This window comes from Colobus angolensis, unplaced genomic scaffold (genome assembly GCF_000951035.1).
Source record: "Colobus angolensis palliatus isolate OR3802 unplaced genomic scaffold, Cang.pa_1.0 Scaffold134, whole genome shotgun sequence".
NCBI classification, from domain to species: domain Eukaryota; kingdom Metazoa; phylum Chordata; class Mammalia; order Primates; family Cercopithecidae; genus Colobus; species Colobus angolensis.
This window is the reverse complement of record NW_012114422.1, coordinates 2,297,019-2,310,139: the sequence shown is the minus strand read 5'-3', so window position 1 is coordinate 2,310,139 and position 13,121 is coordinate 2,297,019. Positions and strand designations below refer to the sequence as shown.

The 13,121-nt window shown below is 37.0% G+C and overlaps 1 protein-coding gene across 1 annotated transcript in view; it reads left to right on the top strand.

The window, feature by feature from the left end:
- MTX3 (metaxin 3) overlaps positions 1-4,417 on the top strand; it is a 12,870-nt gene extending 8,453 nt beyond the window's left edge. Inside the window, exons 5-7 of the mRNA XM_011934358.1 lie at positions 659-816; positions 2,108-2,196; positions 3,683-4,417. Of these exons, the coding sequence (XP_011789748.1) occupies positions 659-816; positions 2,108-2,196; positions 3,683-3,793 (358 nt within the window). The 3' untranslated portion in view covers positions 3,794-4,417. The remainder of the gene's footprint in view (positions 1-658; positions 817-2,107; positions 2,197-3,682) is intronic.
- The last annotated feature ends 8,704 nt before the right edge of the window (positions 4,418-13,121 follow it).

Genomic DNA, 13,121 nt, shown 5'->3' with positions numbered 1-13,121 from the left:
CCCGGCTAGTTTTTTGTATTTTTTAGTAGAGACGGGGTTTCACCGGGTTAGCCAGGATGGTCTCGATCTCCTGACCTCGTGATCTGCCCGTCTTGGCCTCCCAAAGTGCTGGGATTACAGGCTTGAGCCACCGAGCCCGGCCTGCATCATTTTTATAAACTAAAATGGACAGTAAACCGTTTAAGAGACTATATTGTGTAATTCAGAATTGAGAATTTTGAAAAAAATTAAACACCATCCCAAGTTAATATTTTCTTATATGCTTGAAAAAATCCTTAATTTAATATTTTCTTTTATTTATTTATTTTATTATTATTATTTTTTTGAGACGGAGTCTCACTGTTGTCACCCAGGCTAGAGTGCAGTGGCATGATCTTAGCTCATTGCAACCTCTGCCTCCTGGGTTCAAGCAAATCTCCTGCCTCATCCTCCCAAGTAGCTGGGTTTACAGGTCCTCGCCACTATGCACGGCTTTTTTGTATTTTTAGTAGAGACAGGGTTTCACCATGTTGGCCAGGCCTATCTCAAACTCCTGACCTCAAGTGATCTGCCCGCCTTCATCTCCCAAAGTGCTGGGATTACAGGTGTTGAGCCACTGCATCCAGCCTTTGGTTAATATTGTCTTATGTGCTTAAAAATATCCTTAATTTATTTCTAGGCCTTCTACCTTGGATGCCTATGTTTTTGGTTTTCTTGCACCTCTTTACAAAGTACGGTTTCCTAAAGTTCAGCTACAAGAACATCTGAAACAGCTCTCCAACCTTTGTCGCTTTTGTGATGACATCCTGAGCAGTTATTTTAGGCTTAGTCTTGGAGGTAAGCTGGCTCTTCTTCAGCTAATATTTGTTTGCTTATTCTCCTATGTATGTATACGCAAAATCCACTACTTATTTTAATTTTAAAAGTTTGTGTATTGTCTTTAAATAGTGGTTTATAGCACTTCAAGGATTTATATTTTTCTGACTTCATTTTTATTCTCACGTAAGTTTTTATTTAAATAGAGAAATAGATATTTGCCTTTTATCTATTCCTCTGGATTTTTACATTTCTTGCTTCTTGTTCTTTAAATATTACCCCTTTGAAGTGGGTCATTTTCTTCTAAAAGGTTAAAACCACAGGTATTAAGTCTTTACTGAAAAAGAGTATTTATCCTAATGCAAATGGACAAATACTTTAAATGATTCTTACCTGCTGCTTCTAGCATTTTCCTGCATGAACAGAAATCAGCAGCAGATTGATTTTGGTGAGGTACACTCCCATGATTCCACTACTTGAAAACTGATTGCATCAGAATGGAGGTATAGTAAATAGAGGGCACCTGTTACTTAGGATGTGCTTCGTTGAGAGAGTGGGGCCTTGTGCTTAAGTGATTCAGATACTAAATTTCTATTGGGAGGGTGGGCTGAAATTGTCCTTTTAAGAAACAGGTTATAAAGATAGCTGGCTTAGGTGGACAGTTTATTATTTTATGGTGGGTTGTGTGTTCTGTATACAGGAAGGGGTTAGTAGTTTGGGAGTCATGAAATTAAGTAATGTTCAACCTTGTTAACTTGGGAGCAGTGGTTAGCAAACCTGATTATTTGACAGATAAAAAATCTTGGGTCCTATTCCAGACTTGCTAAATTAGAATCTTTTAGGCATCAATCCTAGGAATTTGTATTTTTAAGTTCTTCTAAATACTTTGGATGTCTGTTGGGCAACTTTTTGGGAGTTACTGCCTTGGAAAACTATCCAGATAGTTGTGACCAAAGACCTATTTGAAATGGGTGCAAGAAAGGAATGGCTTAAACTTGAGAAGGAAATGAGGACTACTGTGCCTTTTTTTTTTTTTTTTTTAAAATACTAATTATTGTGGCCAGTTGCAGAACACTTGGTTAGCATTGTGTACTTAGTGGACAAATTTTCGTCCGTTTTGCTCAGGGTTTAGTTTTGGAGCATTCAAATCCCTCTCTTCGCCTTTAAACCCAGAGTGGTTTTCCTCTTTGCCTTTTTTGGGGAGGGTGGGGCACCGGACAGGGTGGGTAAACTCAAAATTCTTTCAATCTAAATAGCTTTAAAGGCTTTAAAAATTTCCTGTCTTTCTCTGATTTCTGTCCTGGCTTCTTAGGCATCTCTCCAGCTGGACAAGAAACGGTAGATGCAAATCTTCAGAAACTCACACAACTTGTAAATAAGGAATCCAACTTGATTGAAAAGGTCAAGTCTACTTCAATCATTTTATCATAGCTTAGTATTTTCCTTTCTGTAGCTAATATTGTCATTTGGGTCACACATTAACTGTACCCTTTTAGTTTTTTTAGAGAGTTTATTTTTCAGAAAACTGTTTAACTATACTTTCACTAAAGTTGTATGTAACATAGTGTTTTGAAGCCAGTAGTGGCCTGATTGGGGAAAGATCAGATAAGAGTATTGGGTTTACTTTTGCCACACAATTAGTACCCTTTAAGCTAGGAAATCCAAAAGATTTGCTTTAAGAAAACAAAGCAAAAACACTTCTTGCTTGCATGTCTGCCTCTCTGTCTCTTAAGTTAATGTTTCTTAAGATTGTAAGCGCCGGCCTTATCCTTTCTCATTAACAGCACCGTAATGTTCTTTTCTTCTTTCCACATGAAAGTTTTATTTTTTCTCCTTCTTGTTCTTCTCTGCTGTAGATACAGTATATAGTTTTTCACCAGTGTAGATATTTTGCCACTTGGGGTGTTCTTTTCATGAGAGAAACGTTGAGAAACTGGGTAGGGGAGAGAGCCAACAAAGGGAATTTCAAGGGCGATTCTAGTAGGAAAAATACAAAGAGGTTACATATTTTTTCCCCAGTAACTGATAAGCTTGCCTTTTTTTTTTTTTCCTGATACAAATAGTAATACTTATTATTTTACAAATTCATAGGGCAGTGAGGCCTGAGGCCTGATGATACTGGCTAACAGTTTTTGAGGTCCAGCACTGTGTTATTTGAGCTTGATGTGGGTTACCACATTTAGAACTGATCCAGTGTTTAGAAAACCACTGGATTAGATTTAAAGAATTTATCTTTCTTTTTGCCTAATGTCCTAGCTTCCTTTGGTCTACATACTCTCAGCTTTAAAAAGCTGGTCTTTTTTGATTGGAATACAGGTCATTTTCATTGAGGCAAAGAAGTATGGTTGAAAGAATAATAGTTTTGGAATCAGAAGACCTGGGTTCAAGTTTCAGCTTATACTAGCTTGTGACATGGGGCAAATCACTTAGCCTTACGGAGTCTCATTTTGCTTATCTGTACAACAGGGAAGGTCTGTGTCTGCATTTTCTTCATAGTGTATTGGGAAGATCAAATAAGATATTGTATGTGAACATAGTTTGCAAACTGGAGCTTAGTGTAACAGTACCGCTTTTACACTTACTATCAGAAGATCTCTTTAAGTTATGCTATGGTTGAGTTCAGTAAAATATTTATTTTTTGGAATTACTGTAATTCTGTGAAGGTATCAGGAATGAGCCACATTGCTGTTTACAGAAACTGAGTCAGCTGGTATTTGAGGTATGACATTTAGAATTCTTGAGATTATTTGTAAGAAAAAGGTTTCTCTAGCAGCCCAGGAAACATATGGCTCTGTACTCTTCTAGGCTGTAGTTTGGATGGGGAGGCCACAGTCCACATAAGTGGTGCCACAGCATTAGTCAGATGTATCTTCTGTACTTTCTACAGATGGATGACAATCTTCGCCAAAGCCCTCAGCTTCCTCCTCGGAAACTACCAACACTTAAATTGACTCCAGCAGAAGAAGAAAATAATTCCTTCCAACGGCTTTCACCCTGACAGTAGTCATGGTTTGTGGCCAAAGTCAAATGATCGTTGCAGTAATCTCTTACACCAAGTGTGTGAAGGCAAAAAGAAGATACCATAATAGGTATTAAGGAAGACTGTAAGCCAAAAGGAACTTTCTATGACATCTATTTTTATTACTATTATTATTAGGAAGCTTGTATTCTAGCTTGGCACTGCGTTTTTAATAACATCAAAGAGAATGCTAATTGAACTCGGTGGGTGGGGGGAAGAAAAACACATCGTACTGTATACAAAAAACTGCCTTAATCATGGCAGATTTTTGCCTTTGGTTCATATGTTGCTGACCAAAAGCTACAGTTCTGTTCTGAATGTGCACTCCTAATTTATTTGAGTTAATTTATTCAGTTTATTAACTTAGTTTTCTTAGACCAGGCTGAATACCTAATATGTGGCTCTTTGGCTGAGGCTTTTTACTTCTGCTTAGAAATTTGATGCCTATTTTAGGAACCAGAAAAAGATAAATTGCTTCAGTAGAAGAGACCATATTTAGCTTTAAAAAGTGATCAGGAACGTGCTTTTTAATTATGCTCTCATAAGTCTAATCTTTTGGGGGTTTAGTAGCACATAGATAAATATTAAAGGTGGTTACGTATAGTAACATCTGATCATACTGATTTAAGTATAACATTGGTCTTTGCTGATGTGTTCGATATAGGTTAGGAAGGGTTCTTTTAGTTTAGTTGGGCGAATGTGGCAGTTTTAGACCTGTGTCTTTGTAGTGCATCTTTAGTTGTATTTCTTGTATTAATTCCAGGAGAAGTGAAAGTACTGGTCATCATTACTATGCTAGGCTGTAAAATCTTACTGAAATTGCCCTCTTGGTAGACACTACTCAGGAGGAGCCCATGGCCAGGGTAGTAGAAATACTTACTGTGCATCTGGTCCAAGTTTTTCATGCTTGGCTCAGGCTAATATTCTTTCATAAAATGCATATCATGTAGTCAGAAGCTTTCTGACAACCAATTATTTTCCATATGTTTCACTTACAGTCAAAGAATACAAAGGAACAATCAGAAATAGCAGCTTTTAACAAATATTTTCTATTTATTGGTTGCTGAACTGTTAAGGGATTTGCTGTGTGGTAATTTTACTTATAATAGAAACTTGCTTATTTTAGTGGTTGAGGTGCTTCTGTTGTCCTAAAACCACTTCTGAGGTTTTCAAAATGTAGAACCATGTTTTTGATTAGTGTCTTAAAAGATTATTGTGGTGCTCAGCAAATCTTATCAAGTCCTGTAGGAACCCATATGTTAAGAAAACAAGCTTTGTAGTCAAAAGACTCATCTAATTTGAGCTGAGTGGAGCTCAACTATGTTTGACCCACATCCTCCCAATTTGTTCTGTATTTAGGTAGTTATTTATACAGGAGTCTTTAAGTCATTGTAAATATTTTTTCTTGAAAGTTTTAACTAAATGAGAAATAAGGTAGTCTTCAAAATCTTGGTCATCTGTTTGGATGTATTTAGGGAAAGTACCTCATGAGTTGCACATTACTTCTACAACAGGGTGTGTGTGTGTGTGTGTGTATGTATGTATGTGCGCGCGTGTGTGTGTATTAGGCATCTTCAAAGGCAGATTATTAGATTCTAGCAGTCTAAAATCTGATTCCAGCAGTCTGAAATCTAAATATTTTATATTGGAAATCATGACTGTGAGACTTTATTGTCCTCTGGGATGGATGTATATTGGAGAAGGGTGATTAGCACATTCATCAGACATCTGTTTATGCTTTGGTCAAGGCCATTTTTAATTATGATTTATATCAGACCCTTCAAAAAGTATTTGAAATATATTACAGTTATAACATACATAACATGTATATTACAAGCATATTACATGTAAAACAGGACAATTATAATTTAAAATTTTTAAATTTTAAAGAATTAAAACATTAAAAAATTTAAATTAAAAAAATTAAAAATTTGCAGAACAATATCAACACTGACAGATTCTAAAATTAAGTGGTAAATTTAACTCCAAGTTTCTCCATGGGCAAAGTCAAAAGATAATGCTAGGTTATGTCAATTTTTCTTTCAATAAAACTGCTAATGTCCATTAGGAAGAAAAATGTGTTTAAAGTTTTACAGGAACGTGGAGCTCATGTTCTTCTGATATGTAGACTTTGATAAAGAAGCATACTGTAATGTTTCATAAACTGAAATTTTAATCAAAAGAGGTCATTTTAGCATAACAAGTATTTGTCTTTTTTAGTAGAGGGAATGACTGTCAATATGATTTATTTGCTTTTGTGTCATTCCCTACTTCGAACTGCCGTAAGCCTTACATTCTCACTATAGTCCATAATGCTTCCAGATCACCTTTCCTAAGATGCAACATGCGATTTTAGTGAGAGTTTGTATGTTGGGTTACTTAGTTCAGCTATTTGTGTATAAGCAGATGAGATGACAGGAAGCTGTAACTGAGCACAAAGTACTTTAGGGACCAACCACACATATAGGAAGCTCTTAGAAAGGAACTTTTTTTTTTTTTTTTGAGGCAGAGTTTCGCTCTTGTTGCCCAGGCTGGAGTGCAGTGGTGCGATCTCGGCTCACTGCAACCTCCGCCTCCTGGGTTCAAGCAAATCTCCTGTCTCAGCCTCCCAAGTAGCTGGGATTACAGGCATGTGCCACCACACCCAGCTAATTTTGTTTTTTTTTAGTAGAGATGGCGTTTCACCATGTTGGTCAGGCTGGTCTCGAACTCCTGACCTCAAGTGATCCACCCACCGCAGCCTTCCAAAGTGCTGGGATTATAGGCATGAGCCACTGCGCCTGGCCAATAAAGAACATTTTGTCAATCTGAACAGAGCACAGAACATTTTTTCAGACTAAACAGACTGCTAGACCAGCCTGTTTTGGATAAAGTTTGAGTTCATTGGGATAAATGGTCCCAATCTTAAACAGAATACTGTGAGCCAATGCCTTTTGGAAGTGATGGTGGAGGATAATATGATTAAAGAGAACATGCTTATGTTTATTTTTGTTGGTAGTATATGATTAGAAAAACTGGTCCGATAATTCCCATAAGATGAAGATCTTCCACGAACAAACTGCCATCAATCATCCATAAGACTGATTTTTTTTTTTTAAGAAACACTAAAGAAGCTGTAAAGAACATTGAAGGTGGTCATTCCTTCAAAACTGTTTTGACCACACAAAAGGTGGGCATTAACAAACCAAATTTCAACTTATTATTTTGGGGGTGCTGCAAGACTGGAGATTTTATAAAAGCAAGCATTTTTATTTCCATTTATAATTCGTATTCATTCAATATTGCTAGATATATTAATGTGAAGGAATGGGGAAACTTATTTCAATCAAAGCTAAAACTTTCAGAAGGCTGTAAAAATGGAAAAACACCATTGAAAGAGGCAGAAATAGGTAACGGAGATAGTATCTTAGAAAACCTGTTGGTTAAGGCAGTAATAAAAGTAGTATTTGAACTTGGTAGTGCTTTCTTACAACCTCCTCCAAAAATATGCATTTACCAGGCTTGTTACATTTTTTTTGACAGTTTTTCATCAACTGTCAAAAACTTTAACCCTTTTAAAACCTAGATATAAATGCTTACATGTAAAGACAGGAAGCTAAGAAATGGATACCTGGAATCTCTCTGAACTATTTTTATAACTTCTTGTGAGTCTAAGTATTTCAAAATAAAAGTGCTTTTAAAGTAAATTCATAGATTAAATGTATCATTATCTATATGAACTATGATTTAAAACTTTAATTTTCCAAACATAGTATTCAACTTAGTTGAATAAATATATGATAGAAGTTAAATAGAATTTTTATTTCGTTAAGAAAAACTCATGTTTGTAACAAATGATTTTATCTAAAGATCTATTTTGCCTTACCAGAAAAGAAAAAAACAACCTAAAACCAAAAACTCCTTTTCCCTAGGATGTCAAAAATGCTGTGACTTAAAATATCTAATTATATTTTTTTCTTTCTATGGTAGCGGGGTTTACTTCTGAGGATAAAATATTTTGAAAAAGTTCTGTCCCTTGACATGGTAGTTCTCCCGTGCCTTGTACTTATTCTCTCTACTTGTTCTCTCTCCAGATGCACAGTTTCACAAGATGCTCACCTTTAATGAAGAAGGTGTAGCTTTTCGTTTTAAGCTGTAATTGTCTTTGTCTTGATTTGGCTATTTTTATAACTGAAATCCTGAGCAACAGAGATAATTTGGGTGGTAATGATAGTCTTTTGTGGATGTTCTTGATGTTAAATGTTTTTTGCTGCCATTCAACTTTGTGGAATTTATGTTTACTTTTCAATGTTTTCATATTGCTTCACCAGATTTTAAAGAAATTTTGTTGTTAGTTACGTGAAGTCAAAGGTCAGTAGGTCAGTAATCCCATTATCCTCAAACTTGAAGTTTCATTAGATGTTCAAAATGCGAATTTTCACAGAGATATAAGGATAAATTTGTTTTAGTTTTGTTTTGGCTCCCAAACTCTTGTTGGGGTATAGTGTTTGCTAGGAGCCCAGGTTACCGGCCCTGGACTTAAATTGTGATTGAAGTGGAGAGGTACTCTAGGAGTTTAAAAAGACACAAAATTATTTTTTTCCAGACTAGTTAATTCTGATAAGAATTAACATTCTTGAACAAAGGTATCAGAAAGGGTATCTTGAGTTGAAGGTTTGTGAATAGAAAGGGAAATGTGATAGAAGATTATTCAGAACAAAATAGACAAAATAACAAGAGACGGGAAAATAAGTCTCTTTGTATCCTTATTAATCATTTGAAATTATGCTATAATATTTTTTAAAAATCACCTTTTTGGTTCTGGGTGAAGCAGTTCCTAACAGAGTGTTTTGTCAGAATATACTGTTAGGTGAATAGAGGGTTCTGTGGCCAAGTAAGTTTGGGAAATAGTGGGTTAGACAAAGTTGAGTTACTGTTGGCCTTTCAGACCTTTGATATTCTAATATGCATTTTAAATCTCCAAGAAGCACCTCTATTTTATACATCATTTCCCTAATTTATTTTAATACGGATTTTTTTGTTTTTGTTTTCTTGAGATGGAGTCTTGCTCTTGTCGCTCAGGCTGGAGTGCAGTGGTGCAATTTCGGCTCAGTACAACTTCCGCCTCCCAGGTTCAAGCGATTCTCCTGCCTCAGCCTCCCAAGTAACTGGGATTACAGGTGCCTGCCACCACGCCCAGCTAATTTTTGTATTTTTAGTAGAGATGGGGTTTCACCATGTTGACCAGGCTGATTTTGAACTCCTGACCTCAGGTGATTCTGCCTGCCTCACCCTCCCAAAGTGCTGGAATTACAGGCATGAGCCACTGCCCCCTGCCGGACTTTTTTTAAAGTAGGTATCTTGTGGGATTTATGTTCTGAGAGATATACCTAAGGAAATGCTCCCCTACGGTGTTTTTGCTAGTTTATACTCATTGCAAAGGTTTCTTATTGTTGGGTGCCCCTCTAGCCAGTGGTAGTAAAATGGGAAGAGATAGGTCAAGATTTCCTTGGACCATGGTATTGAGAGAGGGATGGCTGTCAGCATAGATACCTTGGTTATTTAGGCATTTGTGAGGGAGGCGCCTGGCTATTATTCCAGCCCCTTTCCTTAGAATCCTAGTTGGCCGGGAGCAGCTGTACAGGTGTCTGAACTGGTGGTTTGAGGACTACCCAGTTCCTAGGCATCCATGAGGCAGAGGGAACCAACTTGTATTTCCAGAACAACTTTACAAACCTTTTCTGGCTGTGCTTTAAAAGTGACAAAAAGGCAAAGGATGTTTATGACATTAAAGTCACATACAAGCTAGTATGATACATACATCATAGAAAGCCTATAGTTGCTTCAGTGACAAAGCAAAAGAAGTTTAATATTTTCCAGTTTTGTTCATTACTGAAGACAGTCTAAGGTTCATAGTTTTCACTAAATTCTAAGCAGATTCTGTATCCTAAAACATCTAAACGTCACTAGGTCTGCAAGTTCGAGAGGGTTAGCTAAATATGTTTGATATCACTTCAGAGTCTAAAACCAGATTCAGATTACTAATCATGTGTAAGGAAGCATTTTGTGTGTCTTTGCAATGTATACAATTGCATTATTTGGAACACCGTTTTGAGTGTGTATTTGAGAGAAAGCTCGCCTGTGGGTTTTGAGTTGTGATGTAATGGTGAACATGTAGCCACATGAAAGGCCGTTGGATCTTTGTTCTGATTCTTCAGTCTTCTCGCAAATTCAGAGAAATGTCTTTTAATCATTTCGTTTACATATCCCAGATCCTTGGAAATCATGAAAAATAACTTGCCAGAGTTTGCATCAGCCCTCAATAAGTCATGAACCATAGAGAAGGTCATGGGGCCCTTCGTTCTTTGGACTGTTGGCTACTTCTGCAGTTCTGGCTTCTCTCTAGGAGGAGTCGTGTACTCAAGCTTTTAAGTTAAATGCATAAAAATGAGTTTTCTTTCTCTTCTAACTTGATTTTTAATTTTATGAAATGGGAGATGTTTTTCCATTTTTCTATTCATTTTGAAGTGGGAATTTGAGGTGTTTGTAATGTCACGTTATTGTTCTGAAAGATTGACAGTAAAGAAGACAAGTAATATATGTATGTAGTATGCATATTAGTTTTGTCCCATCAAGCCTATCTTTGAATGGCAAACATTTTTAAAACATCTGTTCTACTTGCACAACTACTCTAGCTTCATTGTAAAGTAAACAATCTTAAAGTAAGCAATGTTGGCCATAATTTCAACATTCTAGCCTTGCCGAGTGTGAATATATTTTACTCAGAGACTATGTATAAATACACTAAAGTGGTGATGGTGATCAATATTGTAAAGAATTTATTCTGATAAATGAGAAACTGGATATAATGCCAAAATAGCTATTTTCTCAATAAAAATCTCAAATCTGACTGCTTATTAATTCTTGATTTTATGTTATTTATTCTTTGAGGTAAATCTTTTCATCGGGAAGAATTTTTTGGTGGTTGAATGTAGTTGTTCATGGCTGGGACTGAGCTATAGACATAGCGGGTCTTTTTAAAAATGTCTATTCTTTTTTTTTTTTTTTTTTTTGAGACAGTTTTGCTGTTACCACCCAGGCTGGAGTGCAATTGTGCGGTCTCAGCTCACTGCAGCCTCCGCCACCCAGGTTCAAGCAATTCTCCTGCCTTAGTCTCCCAAGTAGCTGGGATTACAGGCACCTGCCACCATACCTGGCTTTTTTGTTTGTTTGTTTGTTTTTTTAGGTGTTTCACCATGTTGGCCAGGCTGATCTTGAACTCCTGAAGCTCAGGTGATCCACTCGTCTTGGTCTCCCAAAGTGCTGGGATTACAGGCGTGAGCCACCGTGCCTGGCCAAAAAATGTCCATTCTTTCTGTTATGCATTGAGACCACTTGTGCTCTTGCCACTCCAGGCTAAGGGAGGTTAGAGGTCTGTTCTCTAGGCCACCGGTTTGTGTAGGCCCTCAGATGCTCACGCAACTTTGCAGAGTTATAGTTTTGTCATCCCTTCAGCTCTGTAAGTTTCTTGTAAATTATACCTTTTGCTCACCCAGACAGTACAGTGATAGTTCATTGTAATTGAATGGAAGATTTAACTGAGAAAAATAATCTAATTTTAGTTGGAGGGAAGATATTCAGGTTTTTTTTACTGCTTTGTGTTTATGGGACAAAGTATATGCTTATAGAGAACCCTGTTATTTATAGCTATAAGTTAAACAGGGCAAGTTCCCTGAGAGAATGGATATCTTCACTAGTAGAATTTTTAAAAATTGAGGTGTAATTTACCTATAGTAAAATGCATAGACCTTCCAAGTAGAACTGTGCAGGTATGTAAGTACTTTTCTCACATGAGAAGCCACCTACATCTTTGTCAATATTCCTTTCCCTAAAGAACACAAATCTTAATTACTGATGCACTTTGGATTCCAGGTGAAAGCCGTTGGGTGGATTGAGGTGGTGAGTAATGATCACTTGCTTGCTGCAAAAGAACAGAAAAGAGGAGTTGCTGTTGTGGAATAATGGAATTCTTTTGCGGAGAGACACTATTTAGAGTCACAAAGCTGGGAACCGTATGACAAAGAGCTTCAGAAATTTTGTTCTTATTTGCTCATCTTAGAGGCTTGATTTTCGTCTGAGACTATCTGGGGAGCTCAGAAACTCCTGGATGTCCATACTGATCTCCTTCGGTGAATGGTAAGCTACAATACAAGGTGCTCTCTTTCCTTTGCTGCATATAGCAGCGATTGGTGGGAAAACTCTTGCATTTTGCCATGTTGGGGTCTTGTCTTCAGTGAGCCTCCATAGCAGAAAGATCACTAAGTGTTGCAAATTATGTTTGAGACAAATGTAAGAGAACAAAAAGGAAATGGTGGTGAAGAAACGTCAGGTTTTGTCTTACTCAAGATTATCCTGTAGTTAAGTTCCTAGCTGTAGAACAAAGGAGAAACTGGTCTCTTCTTGACCAGACAAGGACTTCAGGAGAAAGAATAAGAAACCGTGGTCCCTCTCTCCAGGTATATGAGTCAGCCTCCTGGAATGCTTTAGACATCTGTGACTAAGAAATGAAGACAGCTGTGCATCATCAAAGATATTTCTAATTTCCAGTGCAGCCAACTCAAGGCTTCAAAACTTGTGCTTTTCCAAGTAGAAGAGAAGTTATTTTATTTATCCTGCGTCTTGAGTGAGTGGGAAGAACAGGGGAACTTTAACATGTATAAATACAATTAGGATTGGTTCCCCAGATCCTAGTTTGGAGAAGGTAGTCTGCTCTCGAATTCACATTTTGAAGAAGCTAAGAAATCTTTTGGTGTAGAAGATTTGCATGACACTTTGCAAATATCACAATTAAGACCAAACAGATTTCAGTTTTAAATGCAGGAAGCACACTGACTTGTTTAAAGACTGTCATATTGTGCCCCCTTCTGATATGTGTTGTCCCAGTTTTCTCCGTGAGGGGGAAATTGCATTTTTCATCTAATGAACATGATTTACATTTTGTATTGCATATGACATCCAATTCACAAGGTTGACTACTGTTAAAATGGTTTAGAAAATGGTGGGGAGTGGGGAGTGTATATAGCAGATGTAGAAATTAAGAGGAAAAAGACCAAAAAGGAAGTAAAAATAAGGAACACACACACACAGCCTAATGGAAATTTAAGCAAATTTAATCCAATCTCTGGTTTTGGAGCCTTGCAAATCACGTTTATGCTAAGATTGACATCCATCACTCAGTAATGACTGCTGTGTGGAAGCCTGGAGATGCCCACGTGTCTAAATAATTACATTCCAGCCACCTAACCTCTCAGGGAGGAGGCTGCTGTGG